Source organism: Vanessa cardui, chromosome 16, assembly GCF_905220365.1.
Source record: "Vanessa cardui chromosome 16, ilVanCard2.1, whole genome shotgun sequence".
Classification (NCBI taxonomy): domain Eukaryota; kingdom Metazoa; phylum Arthropoda; class Insecta; order Lepidoptera; family Nymphalidae; genus Vanessa; species Vanessa cardui.
In genome coordinates, this window is record NC_061138.1 from 6612946 (window position 1) to 6640938 (window position 27993).

The following is a 27993-nucleotide window of genomic DNA, read 5'->3' on the forward strand; positions in this document are numbered from 1 at the left end:
TATTTACCACAGATTAAAGAATAAAGTGGAAGCGGTTAAATTTGATTGTTGGTTAGTCGCGTTGCCTAGTAACCCTTTCTTTCAATTTAATTACGAAATAATACTAGAAAAAAATCCTTCCAATAAAAGTTTTAAGTAATTGCAATAACTAATTATGCGTCTAAAATATTTGAAGACTATACTGGAAGGCCAGGTAGAGAGTATAAGAAAGAAATATGAGTTATTATCTTACACATTATTTTAAGACGCAAAACATGCATAAAGTTGTATTCATTTCTAGTAATTTAAATGTCTATATCTACTTAAAATATTTCAATATTTGTCAAACGAACAGGATAGCGACAGTCCTGTAGCTGATATATGCTGGTCACCGAATAATGTAAAGTTAGCTGTAGCGACTGCTGAGAGAATTGTGCTGCTATTTGATCGTGATGGTGTGCGCCGCGATAAGTTTAGTACCAAACCGTCTGATCCATCTGCGGGCAAGAAGTCTTACGTTATAACAAGTTTGTTATTTTACCTTAATATTTGTTTTAATAAATAATAAGAGCATTTTTTATTATTTGTCAATTTGAATTTAGATATTATCCACCTTTCTTTTACATTTACAGAAAAATTGTTTGTAGGGAAGAATATATTTTTGAATAAATCTGTATATTTTTTAAATACAGGATTTTTTATGGACACGTGGATGTTAAGCGGGGTATTCAATTTCCACGGGTCAAATTTAATTAAGCGCTCATATGTTTGATTTGCGTGTATATTTCATATAGTTTTCGGCAGTGAAGTAAAACATCGCGATGAAACCTATATGTGTCCGATAAAATTGTGCCACGTGTCTACCAATCCGCATTCAGACATCATGGTGGTATACACTCTAATCCTTTTTAAGCGGAGGGACGGCTTTCACCGAGCCGGGCTAAGTTTTCGGGCTTTTATATTTTTTATACGTTCGATGCAAAATAGCTTGGAAAAATGCTAAAAGAGATGTTTAATAAAGAAAAACATTCAAATAAAGTTTGTGTTTAGTCTGATATATATTTTGTTTTAAGGTTTGGCATTTAGTGAAAATTCGGAATTGCTTGGCGTAGCACAAAGCGATAACATGGTATTTGTGTACCGAGTGGGCGCTGATTGGAGCGGTAAGAAGGTGATATGCAACAAGTTTCCTCTAACAGGCGCGCCGTTGCGTCTGCTGCCCGCCGAAAATGGCTTCTATACTGGAACAAGCGACGGAAAAATCAGGTGATAAATAATTATTTACTAAATGTGAAATCAACAGTAGTTACAGCTGTCATTACCATATTCCATTACATATATTAATATACTATTAATTCGAAAGTAACAGAGTTACTCTTAGATCTGTGGTTATTTCACGGGAAAAACGTAAAAGAAACTGAATTTGATAAAATTTAGTATCAAGCTAATATGAAGGAAAGGAAAGCAAGGAAGAAACCAAAGGAAAGTTTCTAGCTATGAATATTAATGTGTCCTTTAATAGTAACTTTCTACCTAGACCGTTATTGTAACATTAGGTTTATTAGGGTAGCTAGTTAATAGTGTAGGTGTGCAATAGATCGTTAGATTGCAAGAGCAACAAGAGCTCGAGTTTGTGGTCGGCGGGCGCGTGCTGCGTGTCGCTGGCGCGCGGCGGCGGCGAGGCGGCGCTGGCGTCCGGCCACGTGGACGGCACGCTGTACCTCAACGGCCGTCTGCTGCTGCGATACGCTCTCCCGCCCACCGCACTCGTGTTGCTGCCGCCTTACGTTAGTGACATAATAATAATAAACTTTATTGAAAAAGACACAATGCTTACATAATAGATTAGAACATATGGCACAATATTAATCTTCTTAAACTTAGCTTAAACGATTACAATGTTTTCCATTGGTTTAAGTGCATTTTGGTTTTAGCAATTTTAAAATTTTTGATTATCCTTGGACCCCACACTAGGAGACCTCTATCGTGGGGACATAGATTATATTGGAGAAATTTCAAATATTATAATAAAACATAGGTCAATATACAATATATTGCCCAGATGGAAAAATGTCTAACGAGAAGTATCGAAGAAGGTCCATATCATCATATCGTAAATTATCTATAATATAACTATCTATACATATAAGATATGGTTGCAGACATTGTGGGGTTATACACTGTCGTGGCCTTTGTGGTATTTGTTTTATCGAGATTCGGTTTTATATTATATGTGGTTTAAATATCGCCAAATACACAAGGTTATTCATATTTTTTTAGCTGACTGTAAAAAGTAAAAACATAAGATCGTTTTTAATGGGTGTTAAGAGGATGGATGTATGGTTGGAGAAAAAGCATCTAATATCGGTTTTTCCTATCTGATTAAGCTACGTAGACGTAAAGTAGCAGGTATATAGTACTAAGCATTAGAAATGTGTGGATAATGTTACCTTTAAATATTAGTATTCGTAAACTTCCCTTCAAATGCAGCCATCAGCAGTCGGACATTTACATAAATGCTGTTACTTAGCATTGAGTTTTATTGCTAATTCATATGACTGTCATATTTAGATGATAGTGGGTTCTTGCGACGGTCGTATATCGGTGTACGAAGCTCAGCGTGGGGCTCTTGTACGTAATCTGGAGCCTTCCTTGCCGCCTGACAGACGTGACATCATTTCGGCTACGCTCAGTCCTTCGGGTCAGGTGAGTAGGAATTATTATGGTCGTATGTAATAAACAAACGGTAATAGTGCTTTGGCTGATACAATATATCTGTACGTCAGAGAAAAAAGTAAAGGAATTGTCATTTTAAAGTTTTTTATAGTTAAAATATTTTAATTACTGCGTAAAAAAATTTAATTAAAATGTTATAATATTTTTTTTTACTTTACTCAGAATTAGACCCGAAGTAGTTGTAAGTATCTTGTCTTATGATCGTAGACGATAGCGTTCGGCGTGTTCGACGGCTGCCTCGTAGGCGAGGTGAAGGAGTCCGGAGCGCTCGAGGTGTCCGCGCTGCCGATCCCCAACCTGTACGCGGCGCGCGCGCTGGCGTGGAGCGGCGACGGCACAAAGCTGGCCGTGGCGTCGCAGACCGGCGCCGTTCTGCAGTTCGAAGCTGTTCTCAAGTAACTTTTGATGTCTTATTTTAGCAAAAATAATTAAAAAAAAAAAAAACAATTTTGTCATGGATCACAGTATACCGTTAAAACGATCATAGTAAAATAACGAATAAATGTGCTTATTAATAAATAGACATCGTATAAGACTTAGTTTTGGTTTTACATTAATCGGACAATGAGGCTTTGATGGGATTTCATCTGTTTATGTTGTAATATAAATTGGTGGTATCTCAGTGCTTCTCTAGGACCCCTGTATTTATCGAAAGTATTTACCACCAATGAGATATACAGTTGTGTTGCCGCAAATATTCTATAAAACTTGTAGAATATTTGAAAGTATTTTGGGTCGATTGTTATGTCTGTTGCACGCAGACGCTGGGTGTGGCGCGACACGGTGGAAGTACGGCACGTGAGCCCGCGACAGCTGCTTCTCACGCGACTCGCCAACGACTCGCAACCACTCACAGTTACCACTAAGCTAGCTCCGGATATATTTAACGTGCGATTCATCGGTAATTTATAGTTGTATTATTATCAGTTTTTAATTAAAACTGCTTATGATAATAATACTTTTTTTAATGTTTCATGTGTGTAGGTAATGACTGGTACGCAGTATGCCGGACGAGCTGCAGTTTGATACTTTGCGATATAGCACGGGGTTTGACCAGTGAGGTTAGTTTATTTTTTATTTCCATGAGTCACAATTTTATTACCATTGCTTAAACTGACAGGGATCTCCTTTTTGGGTGGAAAAAAATATAAGGTCAAATACAGTTGAGTTTTCTCATAAGTCTAATTTGTCTTATCGTGGGTGCATATGCTCGTTAGGATGTGACCAGATTTTTTTTTTTATAAATATGAGACAACATCACATACATTACTCTGATCCCAATGTAAGTAGCTGAAGCACTTGTGTTATGGAAATCAGAAGTAAAGACGGTACCACAAAAACCCAGACCCAAGACAACATAGAAAATTAATGGTAATCTACATCAACTCGGCCGGGAATCGAACCCGGGACCTCAGAGTGGCGTACTCATGAAAACGGTTAAATTAAAGAAAAAAAAAAAATTGGTTAAAAAAGGTTAGATTATAGAAAACTTGATATAAAATCACTACGCCACAGCTTATAAATGTAGTTCCAAATATCAGTGGGACTTTTAAGGCTGATGAGTCGCACTTCCACCAACCCGCATTGGAACAGCGTGGTGGAATATGTTCCAAACCTTCTCCTCGTAGGGAGAGGAGGCCTTTATCCCAGCAGTGGGAATTTACAGCCTGTTGCTGTGTGTTGTGTTGTTTCTCATAAGACTAATTTGTTTTATCGTGGGTACATGCATATGCTCGTTAGGATGTGACCAGCTTAAAGAAAACTTGATATAAAATCACTACGCCACAGCTTATGAATGTAGTTCCAAATATTAGTGGGAGTTTTAAGGCAGATGAGTGGCACGCAAACTATCACGGCGTCAGGTCCCGTGGAGCGGCGCGGGCGAGCGCGTGTACGCGGCGGTGGGCGGCGCGTGCCTGCTGCAGCGCGCCGGCGAGCTCAGCGTGCTGGAGTACGGGCTCGACCGCGTGTTGCACACGGTGACCACACTTACTCGTATAGTGCCTTATCCCTATGTTATATCGACGTGTAAGGAATTTCGGGATATGGTTTTTAATATTCATCTCGTATAATGCCTTATCCGTGTGTTATATCGACGTTTAAGGAATTTCGGGATATGGTTTTTAATATTCATCTCGTATAATGCCTTATTCGTATGTTATATCGACGTGTAAGGAATTTCGGGATATGTTTTTTAATATTCATCTCGTATAATGCCTTATCCGTATGTTATATCGACGTTTAAGGAATTTCGGGGTATGGTTTTTAATATTCATCTCGTATAATGCCTTATCCGTATGTTATATCGACGTGTAAGGAATTTTGGGATATGTTTTTTAATATAAATTCAGAACTCTTCTGATCTTACAGAAGAGTTCTGAATTTATATTAAAAAAAAAAAAAAAAACATATCTCATCAGAATCGAAATTCCCTTCTGATCTTACAGGAGCTGAGATGGCCCAGTGGTTAGAACTAGTGCATCTTAACCGATGATTGCGGGTTCAAACCCAGGCAAGCACCACTATATATATGTGCTTAATTGTGTTTATAATTCATCTCGTGCTCGGCGGTGAAGGAAAACATCGTGAGGAAACCTGCATGTGTCTAATTTCATCGAAATTCTGCCACATGTGCATTCCACCAACCCGCATTGGAACAGCGTGGTGGAATATATTCCAAACCCTCTCCTTAATGGAAGAGAAGGCCTTATCTCAGCAGTGGGAAATTTACAGGCTGTTACTTTACTTTTTCTGATCTTACTAACTATTGAGTTGGTAAGAATCGGGCTTTATGAGTTTTATCTTTATCGTAATTTTGTTAAAATGTAGCATGATATAGTTGAATGTTTTGTTATTTGATATACTGACATTAGTGGTTGGACAGGTGCGCACCGAACGGGTGAATCCCCATGTTTTGAGTGTTCGCATCAACGAAGGACAGAAAGAAGAAGGCCGCGATCGCAAACATCTCGCTTATCTTCTCGACCGACAGACGATAGCTGTCGTCGATCTTGTTACAGGTCACTTTTAACTTATATTCGCATTAGAATATGTGTATACCGATACAAGCTTTTTGTCTGTTTTTGACAATCTCATGAGAAACTAGTTTTTGTTGTTGTTGTTTTAGGAGTACAGCTAGGTCAGTGGTGGCACGAAGCTCGCGTCGACTGGCTCGAGCTGAATGAGAGTGGCCATTTATTACTCCTCCGAGACACGAGGAGACGACTTGCACTGCTACGGCTGGACACCGGCGAGAAGGTATGGATATCATTTCTTATATTAGTATTTTTTTTTTTATGGCATAGGTGGCAAACGAGCAGGAGGCTCACCTGATGGAAAGTGACTACCACCGCCCATGGACATCTGCAACACCAAGGGGCTTGCAGGTGCGTTGCCGGCCTTTCAAAAAGGAGTACGCTCTTTTCTTGAAGGTTCCCATGTCGTATCGGTTCGGAAAAACCGCCGGCGAAAGCTGGTTCCAAAAAGTGGCGCTGTTGTGGATTTTCAGACATCAAGGTGGTGCGGGTGAAACTTAGAATTTTGGCGAGATGTCCGAAGGTGAAATTCAGCAGCCGGGATTAATCCGAACAATTCCTCGGAACATTCCCCGTGAAAAATTCGGTAGAAGATGCAGAGTGATCCGACATCTCTACGCAAAGCCAAAGGATCAAGGAGATCGGAAAGGGCTTGATCGTCGATAACTCGAGCCGCTCTACGTTGGATGCGGTCAAATGGAAGGAGCTGGTACTGGGGAGCACCCGCCCAGAGGTGAGAGCAGTACTCCATGTGAGGCCGGATTTGCGCCTTGTAAAGTTTTAGGCGATGGGCCGACGTGAAATACTGTCTCGCCTTGCTGAGCACGCCCAGCTTTTTTGAAGCCAATTTGGCTTTGCTTTCCAATTGACCGCGGAACTGAACGAGGGTCGAAATATCAACGCCAAATATTCCGATACTACCTGTAGCGGCTATAAGCGGAATGTCCTCAAATCGTGGAGATACGACAAATGGTGTTTTTTTAGCGGTTAACGCGTAAACTTGCGTCTTTTTGGGGTTGAAATGGACTAGATTTAGCCGGCCCCAATTCGAGACTTCGTTTAACGAAGACTCGATTTCAGACACAAGTTTGTTCCGGTTCTCTTCGACGTTTTCCCGAGAAATATTAGCTCGGCCGGTGTATAAGGTGTCAACTGTATTGTCGTCTGCATAGCAATGAATGTTCCCGATTTGCAACAAATCATTGATATGCAGAAGAAACAGAGTGGGTGATAGAACGCCTTGTGGAACACCAGCATTGACGAATTTTAAGTCAGAGCATGCACCGTAGTCCGTAGTAGCTTTTAACTCTTCGTGACTAAACTAAGTACAATTTATTTGGGGTAACGCTGCAGACATTGAATCTGTCTTTATTTTACAAAAGAGAGACTCTCTTCGGGATGTTTTTAACAGAGTAGGAATACTCACTGTTGCGTCGCAATATATTTACAACAATATCATATATATTTACAGTAACATTGATAACTTTGATAAAATCAGTGATAATCATTGTATATGCACTAGAAGTAAGGATAAGCTTATAACGCCAAGTTTCCGACTCCGCAAAGTCAATAAATCTTTCTTGGGGCAAGGTATCCATTTCTATAATAAAATTCCACAGACATTTTTAACTTTGCCGTCTCGTAAATTCAAATAGTTTATAAAAAATACATTGGTGAAAAAGGCGTATTATTCGATACAAGATTTTGTAGATGATAAAAAAGCGTGGAATTAATACCTGTTGACTTCCAGGCAGGATATATTAATTTAATAATTGTATTAACTTAAAAATTAACTAACATGACTGTATTTTTTTAAATGTTGAAAAAGAGTAACTACTGAGTTTCTTGCCGGTTCTTCTCGGTAGAATCTACTTTCCGAACCGGTGGTAGCTTCACTTAATTGTTAAATGACGATTCAAAAGTGCTTGTAAAAGCCCACTTGAATAAAGTATACTTTGATTTTGATTTTGATTTTTAGGAAATCATTGCGAGTGGCGTGAGTTTCGTCCAGTGGATAGAAAACAGCGATGCCGTCGTGGCGCAAACACCGACGCATCTACTCATTTGGTATGGCAGTAGTAGTGAAGGTGATGGGAGGGCGAGCGAGTCGGTCGCAGCTGACGTGTGGGCCGTGCAGGTACAGCGCGTGGGAGCCTCAGAGCGTGGAGATGGCGGAGTGCGGCGCCGGCGCCGAGCGCGTGCAGGCGCGCGCCGTGCTGCTGCAGGGCGGCGCGCGCCTCGCGCTCGACGCGCACCGCCTCGAGTTCAGTACGTGTCGCGTGCGGGGTGCTTTATATTGACCAAACTCAAACTCAAACTCAAATAACTTTTTTCAATACTAGCGGTCGCCCGCGGCTTCGCCCGCGTATATAACGGTTCATAATCAGTCTTCTAATATACTTCTACTGCTGAGGCACGGTTACATTTGAAGAAATACTACAACCGGCGCTTGGATCTATTGTGATAAACCTCAAATTCGTGATCACAACACCTCAGCCAGACCAACATCAGCCACGAATCTAATGAGGTTCTTAGGGTCGGAGGCCATTATGCCCTCTAAGGACCGGAGTTAGAACATTTTATAGTTGTATCTTTTATAGTTTAGGCATCATACGCAAAAAATCTACTTTTTTGGTAGATTTTTTCCTTTTTTGTCCGAAAAACCCAAAATATCTTACGGAACCCTATTTTTTTTGCAAAATAAAATTTAGCCTATGTTATGCGGGATTAATTTAGCTTTCGAATGGTGAAAGAATTTTTAAAATCGGTCCAGTAGTTTTTGAGCCTATTCATTACAACCAAACAAACAAAGGTTTCCTCTTTATAATATTAGTGTAGATAGAAGCATTACACTTTCTTGTTGATGGTCAATTGAAACACTACCACCGGTTCGGAAAAGAAAATACCCTGACCTGAGAAGAACCGGCGAAAGAAACTCAGCGGGTTTTTTTTTTTTTTGTTTTACTTGTCTCATATATTATTTAAACAATTTAATATGAGATGAAATAGCCAGGAGGCGATCGTTTCATTCCCAAGGTGTGCTATCGATCATAAACTCATTAATTGTATAGTAACCTTTTGCACACAAGCGTTCCTTAATAATTTTCTTAAATTTGGCAACAGGCATTTTGAACGCTTTCTGGGATCCTGACCCTCTTTCGCTATGATTTTGTTTTCCTTGAATGTCCCATTATACAGTTGCAGTATAATATGTTGTCTCGTCTGTAATCTAAGGTACGGGTAGATTTCGTATTGATAATTGATAGATTTATGTAGAAAAAAGCAAACAAAATGTAACGATGTCAAAGGATTTTATTATCGTACTGACTTATTCTAGACCATTCTAGTTTACAAGTAAACTCGTTTGACACACAAACGAAAAAGGAACAAAAATCTATATAGCCAGTAAAACATTATTAAAGACCTATTTATTCATAAGTCATTTTGTAAGACCTTATGACATCGTTTATATTAGACAGATCTAATACTACTCCTTAAACCGATTTCATAAGAACTAACTATAAATAGTTACCTATCAGTTACAGTTATAATCAACATACATGTATTATAAAACTTAAATACAATATCAACAAAAAAAAACATAAAACAAAGACCTAAACATGTATTAACTAGCTTCAACATAGTTATGTAAACATAAACCTTTCACAAACTGATCATGTTTCTCTTTTGTCAGAGGTTTTGTCAACAAATCAGCAATCATCAAGTCTGTTGGCAAATACTTAACATTAACAAGGTTTTTCTTAATGTTATCTCGAATAAAATGATGCCTTATATCAATGTGTTTAGTTCTACTATGATACATACAATTAGAAGTTAATTTTTGCGCAGATTGATTATCATTGTATAATATTACTTTACATTTAATATCCAACAACTCACGAAGAAAACCTATTATAAAAAGTGCCTCTTTACAACTGTCAGATATTGCCATGTATTCAGCCTCAGTGCTGGAAAGAGCAACAGTCTTTTGTTTTCGACTTTCCCAAGAAATCAATGAATTACCAAGCTTAAAAATAAAACCAGTGAAAGATCTACGATCAAGTTCATTCCCACCCCAATCAGCATCTACATGACCAATTACATCTAAACCACTCTTCTGAAAGACTAACCTATAGTTCATCGTACCTTTAAGATAGCGAAGAACGCGCTTCAAAGCTTTCCAGTGAGTTTCAGCGTGACACTCATTGAATTGACTGACCATACTCACTGCATGAGCGATATCTGGTCGGGTGCACACTGCTATGTACATGAGACAGCCAAGCAAATTTCTGTAATGAGAATTTTCACTTTTATTATCACATTTTGGTAATTTGATTCCTTTTTGTAGTGGAGTTTTAGCTGGTTTGCAATCCGTCATTTTGAACTTATCTAATATTCTTTTTATGTATCCCACTTGATCGAGCGTAATTTTATTCATACTTTTAATTACTCTCATCCCAAGGATATGGTGCGCAGGTCCAAGATCCTTCATTTCAAATGTATCCATAAGTTCACGTTTCACTTTATCCTTTAAAGTTGAATTGCTAGAAAACAATAAAATGTCATCGACATACAGTGCAATTATTATCACTTTTAGTTTTCTTGTAAAATACACATGGTTCTGAAGATATCCTTTTGAAGTACATTTTCTGTAACAGTACTTCATTTATCTTCTCATACCACATTTTGGAAGCTTGTTTTAATCCATAAATAGCTTTATTTAATTTATACACAAAATCTTCCTTACCTTTTTCTATGAAACCTTGTGGTTGTTCCATAAACACAGTTTCATTTAGATCTCCATTCAAAAATGCAGTTTTAACGTCAAGATGATCAATGTCCAGGTAAAATTCAGCAGCAATAGCGAGTAGAGTCCTAATAGTTGAGTGTCTTACCACCGGCGAAAAAGTCTCCGTATAGTCGATTCCATACTTCTGTGAATAACCTTTTGCTACGAGCCGTGCTTTGTAACTCAAAAGTTCACCATTCAGGCCTCTTTTCTTTTTAAAAACCCATTTGCACTTAATTGGTTTCTGGTTCTTTGGGTTCTCAATTAAAGTCCAACATTTGTTGTGATTAAATGATTTATACTCATCTGACATAGCTTTAGTCCACTCAGCTGCTTCGTTTCCTGCCAAAGCTTCCTGAACTGTTTCTGGTTCATTATCATCATTGCACAAATTTTTAACTAACAGAACAGATATTTCAGCCTCATCGAGATCTTCATATTCTGATGAATTTGATGTTATCTCATCCAGTGTTGAGCTTCCTGGAACGTTTGTAGGATCCGCAGAACTATTCCATTCTATAGTGGTGTCTATCTCACTATCTGAATCATTCACTGTAATTGCTACCGGCCGTTTCGGTCATTAGAAAACTGTGGTCTTATGGTGGATGGTTCAGACTGGCTTGGCTCAGGCCGTTCGCCTTGGTATGAGTACTTGTCACCATCCAGGGTTGATTCTGGATCATGCAAAATACGAACAGGAATCACATCATTTTGAGGAAACTCAATTAACTCAGAGTTAAAATTATCATCATGTGATTTATTATTGTGAAATTTATTTTCCAAGAAAATTACATCTCTTGCTTTGACACACTTATATGATCTATCTGGATCTAACAGTCGATAACCTTTGGTATCCTCACAGTACCCAACAAAAATATGCTGCTTTGATTTCGAATCAAGTTTGTTTCTATTCGGGGTAACAGCATACGCAATACAACCAAAAATACGTAAATGACTTACATCTACCTTTTTATTCTTCCATTTTTCTTCAGGTACTTTTCCAATTAAAGCCTTAGTTGGTGTCCGATTTTTGAGATATACGGCGGTATTTACAGCTTCCGCCCAGAATTTGTTATCCAGGCCGGCATCCCTTGGCATACATCTGACTTTCTCAACAATGGTCCTGTTCGCTCTTTCTGCCACAACATTTTGCTGTGGAGAATATGGAACCGTTGTGTGATGCTTGATGCCCCATTCTTTCAGATAAGCCTGTAATTTAGAATTAACAAATTCACCACCATTGTCACTGCGAAGAATTTTAATTTTGTGGTTAGTTTCATTTTCCACAGAAACTTTAAAATTCTTAAAGTGTTCAAAAACTTCATCTTTATTTTTCAAAAAATAAACAAATGTTTTTCTACTAAAATCATCTATAAATGTTAGAAAATATTTTGCACCACCAATAGACTTCGTTGGCATTGGTCCACATAAGTCTGTGTGTACCAGTCCTAATAATTGTGTAGCTCGGGTATATGACTTTTTAGGAAAAGGAGCACGGGTTTGCTTCCCTTCGATACATGCCACACAAGGATTAAAAACATTTGAATTATATTTAATACCTGTGACCATACCTTTCTTCATCAGTGTCATACTCCTGGAGTTCAAGTGGCCAAGTCGACGATGCCATATTTCCTGCGACTCCTCTTCTACTTTACCTTTTGAGCTTGATGAAGAAATCGTTACAGTCTCCTCACTAGACTGTAAATCTTTGTTAACTGTACTGTAAGAAATAAAATTGTTATTAACTACCCCCCCACACAAAGGCTGATCAATGGTATTAAGTTAATATACACCATTCCTAAGAGTGGCAGTAGCTAAAACTTTATCTTTATTAGATACAATACATTTATCATTACTAAATGTTACAGTATAACCTTTATTTACTAAACAACTAACAGAAAGTAAGTTTCCTAAAAGATTAGGCACATAATAAACGTCTCTAATGGTTCTCGTACAGTCTTGCAATTTGACACAAACATTGCCTTGTCCTGCTGTCGATAATTTATCACCATTTGCAACACTAACTTGTGATGTATTTTCTTCTTTAAAATCACAAAAAAGTTTTCGGTTATTACACATATGGTGTGATGCACCGCTGTCCACATACCAAACATTACGCTTGATGCCGACGGAGAATGCCGTCAAGAGAGCCACTGATGGTTGATCCTTATTAGACTTCTTGTTTTTTTTTGGCTTCTTATTAAAATTCTTAGGGCAGTCCTTAATAAAATGTCCCGTCTTATTGCATTTAAAGCATTTTGGTGCTTTTCTGGTTGTTGCGAAAGCAATGGTACCTTCAGTATTATTCCTGCGGTCATATTCTTGCAATAATTTACCTTTGACCATATCACTCGACAACTTTAAATTTGAATTTTCAAGTGCCATAATGAGTGAATCATAATTACTTGGTAATCCACTGAGCATGATGACGGCCAAGAATTCATCATCCAGAGATGAATCGATGTCATGCAATTGCTGAGATAGTTCCTGCAGTCGACCAAGGTAGCTTTCCATGCTATTGTACTCCGACAACTTAGTACTGAACAACGTTCTTAATAGACCTAGTCTTCGGCACAGCCCTTTATCTTCATAGGCTTTGCTCAGGTTGTTCCACGCCTCACGTGCATCCTTTGCGTTCCTGACGTGGGGAAATGCACTCGTGTGAACAGACAAACATATTCTCGCTAGTGCCTTCTGCGATTTTTTAATATCTGCATCGCTACGTGCTTTTTCTTTATGCTCGTCATCGATAGTGTCCCAGAGGTCTTCATGGATTAGTATCATCTTCATACAAAACTTCCATGTTGAATAATTTTCAATTCCTTTGAGTTTTTCGATGCTTTGCATTTGTGAATTATTTCCAGACATTTTTTCCGCATTCATACGAAGAAGTTATAATTAATTTTTCTTCTAATTTCTGCGTCCTGGGCCCATAACCTGATAGATTTATGTAGAAAAAAGCAAACAAAATGTAACGATGTCAAAGGATTTTATTATCGTACTGACTTATTCTAGACCATTCTAGTTTACAAGTAAACTCGTTTGACACACAAACGAAAAAGGAACAAAAATCTATATAGCCAGTAAAACATTATTAAAGACCTATTTATTCATAAGTCATTTTGTAAGACCTTATGACATCGTTTATATTAGACAGATCTAATAATAATGAGGCTTTTAAAGTATTACAGTTTGGTTACTATTCTAAATCATTTGGTTAGTTCGCAGGTCGAATAAATTTTGAGATCTCTTTTTAAGTACAAATTCCATATAAATATTTTGTAAATGCATTTCTGTCGTTACAATCACTATTATGCTTTTCAAGAATCTTGGAACAACATTTTTAAATTAATTGGCCGATTTGATAGCAGTCCTGCCATTTTTAAATAACTAAAGAAAGTATTCAAGGTCAAAAGTATCGCTTTAATATATTAAATTCTGCCAAGTAATGTTCGTAAGGATTTACTGTAATTTTGCGTGTGTTATGAACCTTTGTAACTCAGAAAATGTCTATTTAAATACCATATTTGTATCTTAATGCCCTTCTTGTTGCTAAATACATTTCTGAATGAACATCTGGCAATTAAATAGTATACATGTATGGCATTTTTTATGTTGATATAACAGTAAAATTATGGTTTTTTTACTTAATTTCTTAGACACAGCACTTCGAAATGGAGATCTCGAGGGTTGTGCGCAGTATCTAGATAGTGTGGGTGGGGCAGCGGATATAGCGCCGTTGTGGCGTCAGCTCGCGGAGCAGGCTCTAAAGAATGAAAATGTACAAGTACGAAACCTCGTTTTTAGATTTAATATTATTATTTAGAAATTCTGCACTTAAATTATTGTGTTATTAAATTATCGGATACACAGTTGGCTGCTAAGTGCTATAGAGAAGTTGGTGATGAAGCTCGAACCTACTATTTAGACAAGACCGTAGAATTAGCAGTCGCCGAAGGAGAAGGAGACGTAACAACAGGTATTTGTTATATTCGTTTAATTTGATTATACAAAGTTGTCGTATACATAGAAATAATTGTATCATTAAATTAATTACAGGTTTTAATAGTCCAATAGTCAGGGCTCGTCTCGCTATATTTGCCGGTGATTTAGCGACCGCAGAGGAATGTTACGTAAAAAGAGCCAACCGGCCCGAACTGGCTATCAGTATGTACAAGCAGTTCAATCGCTGGACCGACGCCGTCGCACTCGCGGAGAAGACCGACAGAGACACCGCTAAAACTCTGAAACAACAGTACATGGATTACTTGACTTCCACCGGTAAGAGTTTAAATTATTGGCCTATTGGACTCTAGTTTCGTAGTTCGAGAGATTTAAATGTGATGGACACACAGGGCGCTACGGCGAGGCGGGCGCGGCGCTGGCGGCCCGCGGCGACACGGCGGGCGCGGTGCGGCTGTGGCTGCGAGGCGGGCGCGCCCGGCGCGCCGCGGCCGCGCTGCTGCAGCACCCCGCGCTGCTGCACGACGACGAGTTGCTGCACGCTGTTCTCGACCGCCTCGTGCAGGTCGGACGCGAGATCGATGGCTTTTTTTTTTTTTTATTCTTTATTTAAGTAAGGGACTTTTATTTATAAAAAATATGTCAGTCCCATTGTTCTCTTACAATTTGTCTTATCAACACAACAATGTAAATACAACTTCATACATTCCACGCGGTCAAGATTTATACAGTAACTAGTTTTAGTTCATATTTGTATATATATATATTTAAGCATTTAATGTTGTTAATTCTTATGTTCATAAAGATTAATTCTTATGTTAAAATTACATGACTGTTGATAAAATAATCTTAATTTATCTTTTAGAGAGGCTGCATGTGTGCCAAAACTATATCATAAATATATTTAGCCGATAATGTCGTTGGTTCTGCTAGGATACTTTGGAAAACACCGATATCTAAAAGATTTATATTTTGGTTAGATTCTAGAGATCGATGGGTTTCTGATTCGTCTAGCTGAGCTCCGATTGTATAATGTTATTATAGGAGGAGTGGTGGGAAGTGGCCGGCGAGATATCGGAGCGCATGGGCGATGCCGGGACAGCCGTCGAGTACTACGCGAAGGGCAATAATTATGGCAGGGCGGTTCAGCTTGCACGTGAGGTAAGTATAATTTTTTGATGAAGCCCACACTATGCTCGGCCTACATCTATTCCAACCACAATAGGAAAAAACCATATAAACATTTTTTTACATTAAATTAAATTTTATTTTCATTGATCGAGAATTTGCATAATCTATTATATTCATTATGTATTTGCGACAAAATGGCGTTTTGGTGTTATCGAAACTTTGGAAGCCGTGTTACAGTGGATATCATTAGCATTATAAATAAAGATATATTAGTCAAGTAATTGGTAGTAGTGCATATTATAGCTGAGCAATTAGCAATCGAAATAGATAAGTCAGGGTTTATATGAGACAATATGAGACAACATCACAAACATTACTCTGATCCCAATGTAAGTAGCTGAAGCACTTGTGTTATGGAAATCAGAAGTAATAAATAAATTATTGTAGGATAGTGTAAGCGTTCGGTGAATTTGGTTGACATTGCATATAAATCTGATGTCAAATTTGTAGGCGTACCCCGGTGAAGTGACTCGCTTAGAAGGAGAATGGGGTGCATGGTTAGTGGCCTCTAGACAGGCGGGTGCTGCTGTCCCTCATCTAATTGAAGCTGGACACACGGTAGACGCACTAACAGCAGCGATCAAAGCACATCATTACAGGAAGGCGTTGCAGATCGTGCAGGTGAATGTAAATTAAACTGTCCCACTGTAAATCATCTACTAAATATTACGAAATATATATATATATATATATATATATTTTTTTTCATTTTGAAGGTTATTGATGATAAAGACGCTATACGAGAGCAATGCGAGCAACTCGGAAACCACTTTATATCTACACAAGTAAGTTATTTTTATTTAAAGCTATAAGATTTTTTTTGGATAATAATTCTGAAAAAGCACTGCAAGTGCTATGAAGTAATTACTGAAATCATGTATTTTTTTTTTAATAATATTGGTACGCGGGCAAGAGGGCTGCTGTTAAGTGGTGATCACTGCTCCTAGACTTGCCTTATAAGAAATATTAACAATCCCTTACATCGTATCATCAATCATGATCATGACATTGGGTCAGCAATATTTCACTATTACTGTTTGGTGCTGGAAAATCTGATGATTTGGTGGCACCTAATCAGATGGCCTCTTATGAAGTCCAATCATAGTAACATAAAATATCATATTAACAAACATGGAGTAATTTTTATATTTATTATTATCAGGAATGGGAAACTGCCGAACGTGTGCTAACATCGTGCGGCATGGCGGAACGCTGCGTGCGCGCGTACAACGCAGCGGGTAAAATAGCGGATGGACTACGCTTGGCAGCTGCACATTTGACCGAAGAGGAAACTAAGGATATATTCATACCACTGGCGGATAAATCTCGTCAAGAGGGACAGCTGAGGAGAGCGGAGCAGATTTACATCGGGCTCGGAGATCCGGACGAAGCTATATCCATGTATAAGGTGAGAGACACGTATAGTACGACACAACTTAGATGTCGCATCGGCAAAATTCGTATAACCGATCACATCCGAATTTAGTAAGCTACGCCAAATTATCAATATTTATTTCTCATGCGAATATGATCTTTGCACAAACGTAATAACTTGTAATATCACATGAACTAATATATTCGTCAGTTTGACACGTCGATTTACACGCACTTGCTTTCTCTGACGCGTGAATCTATAGCGACGAATAGCATCGAATGGCGCGATAGGGCGCTTTTTCTATTGGTTGTGTAACTCGGCAGTAATCGGTTTTATTTTCATTCCATTGCGTTTTCCGATGCTACATCTAATTTGTGTCGTACTATAGATATATTAATCGAAAGATGATAACTTGAAAACTTACTACTATATGAAAATTTTCCCCAAATAATGTAAATAGGAAGCATCGCAATACGAGGCCATGCTGCGCTTGGTGGGCGCCCACCGCGCCGCGCTGCTGGAGGCCACGCGCCGCCACGTGGCGCAGGCGCTGCACGCCGCCGGCGACCTGCGAGCCGCCGAGAACTACTACGTGCAGGCCGGTCGGTCGCAGTCTATAGTCTGTTCGCGTTAAGAATGCAGTGAGTTGTCATTCTTTACCGGCCTGACTCCGCCCCCTTTGACCAATCAAATCTTTTCAAATTACAAAGTTCACATTTAATTAATTATTAACTGATATTTTTATTTTTATAATTTAAGTTTTGTTTATTTATAAATTTATATTTAATTTATTCAAGCTGTACACGTAATAATTAATGTAACCTATAGCTACAAGATGACGTTATGTCAAAATATGTAAATTTCTACATCGCGATGGCAAGATTCGCAAACGATTGTATATAGTGTTAAGAATTTTTTTGATTAATACCCCGATTCGATTTTTTATTTTAATGTGTATTTTTAAATTCATTATACTTAGACTTTAAAACAAATATAATTTGTTGGAATTTTAACACAAATATGCATACACCTTCACCCTGCTGTTAAAAAAGATTTGATTGGTCAGGGGGCGGAGCAAAGTCGGTAAACAATGACAACTCACTGCATTCTTAACGCGAACAAACTATAGTAACTAAGTGTACAAGTAATTCATTGAACTTGTACTCTGTAACGCAAATAGAAATGATGATATCGACCCTTCTCCCGTTTTTCGGAGAATAATTAACCGTGGGCGCAGGCGACTGGAAGAGCGCCATCCAGATGTACCGCTCGAGCGGGCAGTGGGAGAGCGCGGAGCGGGTGGCGCGCGCGCACGCGCCGAGCGGCGTGCAGCAGCAGGTGTCGCTGCAGTGGGCCGCCACGCTGGCGCCCGCCGCCGCCGCGCGCCTGCTGGCCGCGCGCGGGCTGGCGGCGCTGGGCGCGCGCTGGGCGCTGCAGGCGCACAGGCGAGCTACAAGCACACACATTTTTTTTTTTTTTTTTTTATGGTATTGGTTGGTGAACGAGCAGATGGGCCACCTGATGGTAAGTGGTCACCATCACCCATAGATAATGACACTGTAAGAAATATTAACTATTCCTTACATCGTCAATGTGCCATCAACCTTGGGAACTAAGTTGTTATGTCCCTTGTGCCTGCAGTTACAGTGGCTCACTCACCCTTCAAACCGGAACACAACAATACTGAGTACTGTTATTTGGCGGTAGAATAACTGATGAGTGGTTGGTACCTACCCAGATGGGCTTGCACAAAGCCCTACCACCAAGAATAACACTTACATTTATTACATACGTTTTAGGTTTTTGTAGTCGACTTTGTTAGTCAGTATGACAATGGAAGTTTTGTGGCTAAAATATGTTTTATGATATTACATTTTCCTATTGAGTAATGTTTTGAAGATATGTGACAGTTACATATTTTTTGATAGATTGATCTCTGGCGTGGAAAACTAAACACGCGTCCCAGAGAAGTTGTTCACAATTATCGATACAAAGTTACAAGCAATAGCCGACCTTAAATAATTATTATGTGTGCTTATTTTCTAAACGTATTATAAATTTACTTTACCCATTACACACAGAACCCCATGTTTTTTTTTAATTTTATTATATATTTTCTACTATTTAGTAGAAGTTAGAATATATACTGTATGTTTTTGTAAAGTCATATACGATTGCTCTAGATTGCTCTACTAAAAAGTTACCATCTATGTGAATATTTATATATACGAGTATCTGTATGTATTTTGTTTTAATAATAATTCAATTGTATTTATACAGATGGGATATTGCAATGGAATTGAGCGATCTAGGAGGTGGAATCACAAAACGCGAAGTAGCCAGACACGAGGCTGCAGCTCTAGCTGAAGAAAAGCCAGAAGAAGCTGAAGCGGCATTCCTTAGGGCTGCTGCCGCTGAAGACGCAGTACGCATGTGGCTTTCGAAAGCGCATCACCAACGGGCGTTAGCTTTGGCCGAACAACACGCGCCGCAGATGGTAAGTCTTGTTAGAAGTCGCAATAAAGGAAAACGAGTAGAATGGACTCTTAAATATTATTATATCAAGATCTCCGTTTATTGTCGATTATAAACAGTAGGTGATTTGACATGACAGGTAGAAGAAGTTTTAGTGGAGGGGGCTCGAGCGGCTGCCGAGAGAGGTGACCTCGTGCAGTTCGAGGCTTTGATGATTCGCGCCAACAGACCGAGGGAAGTTGTCCAGCACTACAAAGATCTCGGTCAGCCATAATGTGGTTTTTATACCGTTACATATGGAAGATCAGTTCCACTGGTACCTTATTGAATTTGCGTGGCTAATTTAAAAGCGGATGTGTACAGAGCTGTGGGAGGAAGCGGGACGAGTGTCTCGCGAGTATTTGCCGGACAGTGCCGAGCCCGTGCCGTCAGCTGTGCCGCCGCTGCTGCAGCGCGCCGCCCACCACGCCGACAGGTGAGAGCGCAGGCCGTCGGCAGATACTCACATTGAGAGCTGTAGATAAGCTAGCAGTCGGGTATGTTTCCAGGGGTGAGTGGTGGGAGGCGGTGGAGCTGCTGCTGAGCGCGAGCGCGGCGGGCGCGGCGGGCGGCGCGCTGCGGCTGGCAGAGCGCGCGGCGTTGCGGGCGGCGCGGCTGGCGCGCGACCGCCTGCGTGGTGCTCCGCGCCGGGACGCGGCCCGCATGTTGGCCGACGCGTATGTCCCTTTAAATTTTTTTTTTTTTTTATGGTATAGGTTGGCGGACGAGCATATGGGCCACCTGATGGTAAGTGGTCACCATCACCCATAGACAATGACGCTGTAAGAAATATTAACTATTCCTTACATCATCAATGCGCCACCAACCTTGGGAACCAAGATGTTATGTCCCTTGTGCCTGTAGTTACACTGGCTCACTCACCCTTCAGACCGGAACACAACAATACTGAGTACTGTTATTTGGCGGTAGAATAACTGATGAGTGGGTGGTACCTACCCAGACGGGCTTGCACAAAGCCCTACCACCAAGAAGAATTTATTATTTTTGACTTTTCATGTATCTTTGGCTATAGGTAGAGTTTTCGGATTAGATTTACGTATTGAATATACTACAGATTTGCTGCAATCGGACAGAGTGATGTCGGCGAGCAACTTCGAGTGGCTTTGCTCGAAGGCGTCGATGATGATACACCAGCGGGTAACTTCAGTCATCTGCTTACAAGTGAATCATGTAAATTTGTAATACCTAAGTGTTGATTATAATGTTCTGCGCTAAAGGTGCATCAGCAGATTATGAAGAAGAAGAACTCAAACACGAGGCAGTGATGGAAGAAGCTGATGTCGAATCTTCAGCATTAGAAAAGTTGGCGCGTGCGGGCCATTGGCAGCGATGCCTAGCACACGCGGGGTCGAAGGCTCCCCACTATGCGTTGCGATACGCTGCCAACCTGTTTAAGACACATTCAGTATGTTACCTATCGTTAAAAGAAAAGATTACAAGCTATACTCTTAGACCGGGAGATGATAATGACAAAATATTTGGTCATTTGTACCAGTATGGCGGTTTTTCAGGGGTCTAATTACGTAAAGGCAAAAAGGAAAATGATGGTCATAGCGCTCGCACACGCGGCCCAATCGCGTGGGCAATAATCGAATGCGTAAGAAAAATAACGAGTGTCGAACGATTTGTTCCACAACAATGCTTGTGTTTTCAGATAGTCGAAAAAAAGAAGTAGGCGGCAGCGTAATGCTATACTTCTCGGGTGTGGCTTACAGCCCGCCATACCGACGCGAATACGTTAATTTTAACTTTTTGCCTTTACGTAATTAGACCCCTGAAGAACCGACATACTGGTACAAATGACCAAATATTTTGTCATTATCATCTCCCGGTCTATCTGTGTGCCCATATGTTTTAGAAGCAAATTTTTATATTATTTTTATGTTGTATGTATTAATTTTTTTAATGTTGGATTAGCTAAAATATTTCTCCCTTGTTCATGCTGCAACCGTATTTCGAAGATCACGTATCAAGTTTAGTGCTTGAGTAGTTAAACTTTTCATATTTTGCAGCGTACGGAAGGTATCGACATAGAAAGCGAAGAGGTACCGGAGGTGTTGTCTCAAGTAATCGATACCCTGCGTCAGTATCTTACTGATGACGTCACCGTGTCCAGTGCAGATGCTCCGTTAGCTAAGGCTGTCTGTAGCGAGATCCTCGTCAGGATGTCAACAGCTCCGAAGGCATTCGCTGCTATGAATGACGCCGTAGCGGTGATGGTTGCCGCTGGAGCTGATGATAGATCGTTACAGGTCAGCTTTTAACTAACTGTAATGTTTTTCCTGTGTGGCTGAAATCGGTCAACAAATGTATTCAAACAGTACTTTGCTATTTACTTTGTGTAATTGGCGATGGATTGGGGAAGATTACAACATTCTTATAGATGAAATTTATTCAAATGCGTTCAAATTGACGAAACGAAAAACACCAATCTAAGTAAACGTTTCCAAAGGTATAACAGTTATAAACGACGGTAATACTTTTCTTTTTATTAAAACGAACGACGATTAAGTCCTTTCAAATCTTGCATTTACGAAATATGACAAATTTAAGGAAGTAGACGCTTAACCATATAGACTGTTAACTCAATCGAGCGTATTAATAGACTCTACGCCCTAAGAGATGGAGTGTATCTTCTATATGTTACTGAACACAGTTCGTCTTGATCGCGATTAAAATGATGATTCAGTCAGTCAGTCAGTCATAATGTCGTTTCAACAGGCTCTCATACTGCTGATGGGTTTACACGTGCCTCAAATTGCATCCAAAGTTGCTCGAGCATTACCGCGCTATACGGATATCATAGTCGCTGATGTTGGTGAGTTATACTGCTTAATTAAACTTTTGCCTACAGCACGCATGAATACAAGGGAAACGGTTTGATTTATTATCAATTACGTGTGATTAGGTCACTAGTTAGTAGGCTAGTTGTTGATTGAATTAATAGCTTTGTTATTATCATAGAGTTAAAGTAAGTATACTCGTTTAATGTTGTTTAATGGCTAGTTACGAAATGTAAAAAAATGAGGTTCTAAATTGTCAACCCAGCCTATTACTTGTGCGGCTCGACGGTCCGCTCGGAAGAGGACGGCGCCCGAGAGGCTTTCGTGATGCTTAACCACTGCCTCGATCTCGTGGAGGCGGCTGATGACGACTCCGCGCATCTCATCGACTACGCGGATTTTGGTAAAGTATCGATCCATACGAGATTGAGTGTTAGATTCTATTAGCCGATTTAAATTAATTAGTTACTAATGTCAAAGCGATTTCAATTGCCCGAGTTGACCTATATGTAATGAAAATTTGCTATCTTTCATCTTTTAATAAAATTTGTTTTCAATATTATTCTATAATCGATCGTTGACTAAAACTCCCTAAGGTATGAGTCCGACAATATATGTAAGACAGCATAATGAGTAGCATTTGACTTACTTTGAACATGGAAACATCAAAGTAAGTTTTTGTTATTGAAGTTAGCAATCACGCTTTATGAAAAGTACACAAGTATAGTACGACACAACTTAGATGTCGCATCGGCAAAATTCGTAAAACCACATCACTCACACACGAATTGAGTACGCTATCCCAAATTATCAATATTTATTTTCTCACACGAATATGATCTTTGCACAAACGTAATAACTTGTAATATCATATGACCTAATATATTAGTCAATTTGACGCGACGATTTACATGCACTTGCTTTCTCTGACGCAAGAATCTATAGCGACGAATAGCGTCGAATGGCACGATAGGGAGCTATTTCTATTGGTTGTGTAAATCGGCAGTAATCGGTTTTATTTTCATTCCATTGCATTTTCCGATGCTACATCTAATATGTGTCGTACTATACCTCAAAATATTAGACTGAATGCCAGAAGAATATTTCGAACCTTGGCTAAAAGCTTGATATACCCCTGAGTTATAAGGCAACGAAACGGTTATTGAGTATGAGGGTCAGTCGGGAGGATGCGGGTGTGGTGCGAGTAACAGCGTGCGTGTGCGCAGAGTGCACGGACTGGTCGCGCACGCCGCTGTTGTTGGAGAGCGCGTGCGTGCGCGGCGCCGAGCTGTCTGCGTTGCGCGACTGGCTTCTCGCCGTGTCCATGGACCAGCAGGTGGATCAGGTAAGCCCCTGATAATATATCTGTTGGAACGCATCCACTCTTGCCTTTCTCTCTGGTATGACGAAGAATGACTGCTGTTGTACGCTCACAGCTTTATGTTTATGTACGTAATACACATTTGTTCTTATGTATTCAAGTATAATTTGTTCATCTTGTATTCCTATATATGGCAACTCCACTGTCTTCTGCTACATTATTATATGCATTCTCGGCTCAAACTCAAACTCAAACTCAAATTCCTTTATTCAATATAGAAAGCATTACACTTACTTATTGATTTTCAAATAAACACTACCACCGGTTCGGAAAAAGGAACACCCTGACCTGAGAAGAACCGGCGAAAGAAACTCAGCGGATCTTTTTTTTGTTATTTTTTTTTGTCAAATTAATAAGATACATAGTAGTATATGATTAGAAATAGCCAGGAGGCGATCGTTTCATTCCCAAGGTGTGCTATCAAACATAAACTCGCTAATTGTATAGTAACCTTTTGCACACAAGCGTTCCTTAACAATTTTTTTTAATTTGGCAACAGAAGCATTTTGAACGCTTTCTGGGATCCTGTTGTAGAAGCGTATACATTGCCCCACAAAAGAGCTACTGACTCTATGCAGTCGAGTAACAGGAGTAACAAGATTGTGTTTGTTCCTTGTGCCAATGTTATGAGAATCACATTTTCTCATAAAAACATTAATATTTTTCCGTACATACAAAACATTACAAAATATGTATTGAGAAGCAACAGTCAATATCTTAATTTCTTTAAATCTATACCTTAATGATTCCTTGGCTCCTAGGTTATAGATTGCGCGAATAGCCCTCTTCTGCAGTACAAATATAGTTTGGATAGCGGCTGTGTTACCCCAAAGCATAATACCGTAGGACATTATACTGTGAAAGTAACTAAAATATACTAGTCGAGCCGTATCAACATCAGTAAATAATCTAATTTTTTTGACCGCAATTGTCGCTGAACTCAGTCTACCCGCCAGTCCGTTTATATGGGAGCCACTGTAACTTGGCATCAAGAGTAAGTCCAAGAAATTCAGTTGTTTCAACTGGATCCATCGATCCCCCATTGATAAGTACATCGGGTTTTACATTTTGCACATTTGGTGTGCTAAATTTTACAATTTTAGTTTTTTTATTATTCAGTCTAAGATTATTTACGCTAAACCAATGTACTATATCGGACATAGCATTGTTTACATCGTCATACTGAACCTGTTTCCTATTAATTTTAAAAACCAAAGAGGTATCATCAGCAAACAATACTATATCATGTTTGTTCCCAACAAGAAAGGGCAAGTCATTTATGTATATGAGGAATAGAAAAGGTCCAAGAATTGATCCTTGTGGGACCCCCATACCAACTGAGACCCCAGGAGACCTTGTCCCTTTAACGTCAACCCTCTGAATTCTATTGTTAAGATAGGAAGTCAGAAGGTCGAGTGCACATTCTCTAATTCAATAGTGATATAGTTTCCTGACCAGAGTTTCATGCAGAACACAATCAAAGGCTTTGGATAAGTCGCAAAAATCCTTAAGGCATCCTGCGACCCCTCCCAGGCCTCATAGATATTTTTTATAAGTTCGATACCCGCGTCGGTAGTCGAGCGACCCTTCATGAATCCAAATTGTTTTCTGTGAAGCAGATTGTGTCTATTGAAATATGCTAATAATTGATTTAAAATAATTTTTCAAATATTTTGCTGAGGGTAGGTAATATTGAGATAGGCCTATAGTTATTAGGATTTGAAGAGCTACCAGATTTAAATATTGGAATGACTTTACTATGTTTCATCAGGTCAGGAAATATACCACGTTGAACACAATCATTGAATATTATTGCAAGATAAGGTGCAATCACATCAATAATTGAGTTTATCACCTTTACAGAAATACCCCATAGGTCAGCAGATTTCTTAATGTCTAATGATTTAAATGCACAAATTATGATATTGGTGTTTACAGGGGTAAAATTAAATTTTGATTTGCATTCTCGTACATTTTCTTTCATCAATGATTCGGCAACAGCTGGAGAAGAAATAAGTAACTTAGTTGTAGAAACTGGTATGTCAGCAAAAAATTGTTCAAAAACTGAAGCAACTTCCCGTTCACTATTTATGACTTTATTATTATAATTTAAGTTTAATTCGGAGCTCCGATTACCACTTCTACCAGTTTCACTATTAATAATTTTCCAAGTCATTTTTATTTTGTTATGTGCATTCTTAATTCTATTTTTTATAGTTAAAGACTTAGCCAAAAAGCACACTTTTACTTACATAGTTGGCAAAAGTGGCACTATGATTGTACGTTCTTTCATTATAAAGCTCGTACATTCGTTGCCTACTTTTATGAATTCCAATAGTAGCCCAATCATTGAATTTCAAAAGTTTTTTGTATTAACTGTTTTAGAAGTGAATATTGCATTAAAATTGTTTCTAATTTAAATAGGTTATTATACAAAACGTTGGCATTATCACTAAGAGTTAGGTGAAGGAGATTGGCCATAATATTACTTCTAAACTTCTCAATACGACTTCTGGTCAAAGGAACAAACATTATTTTTTCGCAATTGCTTATTTTTTTAATATGAAAATTAAATAAAGCCTGTTGTCCACAGTGATCTGAATTTAGTTTATTAATAATCATTTTATTTTGTGGAATATGGGTTGCAAATATATTGTCTATGCAAGTTGCTGTGGAATCTGTTATTCTAGTTGGTTCTAAGAACAGATTTACCAGATTATATGAATTTAACAATGATCTGAATCTAATACTTGTGGTTGTATTATGCAGTAAATTTATATTAAAATCTCCACAAACAATAATTTCTTTATTACATGCAGATAATTTTGATAAAACATTTTCCAATACATTTTCAAACAATTCATATAATCCACTAGGGGGCCTGTATACGCATACAACAATGACACGCTCAAGCTCTGCACAGGCTATTTCTATAGTTTGCTCAATAGAAAGGCTCACAATATCTTTACGTTCCTTAAATTTAAAGTGTTTACTCATTAGTATTAAAGAGCCACCGCGAATAGCTTTATTCCTACTGAACAAACTAGCCATCTGGTGCCCACTAAAGTTAAACATGACCTGATAATTCAGAAGCCAATGTTCAGTTAAGCACAAAATATCAATATCATTACAGGTCAAAAATAATTCAATATCTAGGTCCTTCCCTAACATTCCTTGAATATTTTGGTGCACCAGGTTTACAATTTTATTATTAGTTATTTTCCTTTTCTTTTTATTGGCTTCTATGGTAACTATACTATTGGTGCCAGAGACTACCTCTATTGTCTTAAAGTTTAATTTAAATTACTTGGAACATGTTCCAAAATATATGGTCTTGTATTATTATACTGCTCAATTCACACTTCAGCAACCTTGTCGTCTAGCCTCATACGAAGTTATCGGTGTTATATTTAGACGCTTCCCACGGATGGTCGCGGCAAGTACAGCTCGTACGTGGCGGATGACGAGCCGTGCTGCGTCCTCACGGGATACCCGCTGTCGACACGACTGGTCACCTTCACTAATGGTACGTTCAATTGAATTTCACTCGGTGGTTCTGAGGTGCGCGCTTGGCCTAGCAAGTATCGCAATGGTTGTCATTAGAATTTTTAATACAACAAACAACAAAACAACAACAGCCTGTAAATTCCCACTGCTGGGCTAAAGGCCTCCTCTCCCTTTGAGAAGAAGGTTTGGAACATATTCCACCACGCTGTTCCAATGCGGGTTGGTGGAATTCACATGTGGCTGAATTTCTATGAAATTTGTCACATGCAGGTTTCCTCACGATGTTTTCCTTCACCGCTGAGCACGAGATGAATTATAAAGACAAATTAAGCACATGAATCAGCGGTGCTTGCCTGGGTTTGAACCCGCAATCATCGGTTAAGATGCACGCGTTCTAACCACTGGGCCATCTCCACTCTTGAATTTTTAATATTACCACCAAAATGTCGATTACTGAATATATAAGCCGATGTTGAGTGGTCACAAGCACAGCGGGCAGCGTATCCCGGGCGTGTACAGTGAGCGGGGTGTGTCGGCAGGTCGCTGCGCCAACCGCGAGGGCTGGGCGCGCGTGCGGGCGGCGGCGCGCGACGCGGGCGCGGCCGCGGCCGTGCTGCGCGCGCTGGCGCTGTGCTGCGGGCCGCCCGATGCCGCGCACGTGTAGCTTGCTATCCGACCAAAGTTATAAATTCACACTATGGGTGCAAAGTATAAGGTGG

The 27993-nt window shown here is 39.3% G+C and overlaps 1 protein-coding gene across 1 annotated transcript; it reads left to right on the forward strand.

Annotated features, from left to right (window-relative positions):
* The first annotated feature begins 53 nt into the window (after positions 1-53).
* LOC124536527 (intraflagellar transport protein 172 homolog) lies at positions 54-27977 on the forward strand. The gene is made up of 35 exons (XM_047113086.1): positions 54-193; positions 335-506; positions 1053-1245; positions 1577-1766; positions 2551-2685; positions 2923-3110; positions 3477-3616; positions 3700-3776; positions 4578-4694; positions 5600-5735; positions 5843-5973; positions 7729-7817; positions 7888-8018; positions 14199-14326; positions 14413-14518; positions 14599-14820; positions 14895-15067; positions 15547-15663; positions 16144-16314; positions 16410-16478; positions 16856-17101; positions 17529-17670; positions 18306-18513; positions 19349-19565; positions 19683-19806; positions 19907-20018; positions 20092-20259; positions 20658-20740; positions 20830-21008; positions 21616-21855; positions 22325-22421; positions 22652-22789; positions 23613-23731; positions 27182-27293; positions 27814-27977. The coding sequence occupies exons 1-35, from the start codon at positions 155-157 to the stop codon at positions 27936-27938; spliced, it is 5034 nt and encodes a 1677-aa protein (XP_046969042.1). The 5' UTR covers positions 54-154; the 3' UTR covers positions 27939-27977.
* The last annotated feature ends 16 nt before the right edge of the window (positions 27978-27993 follow it).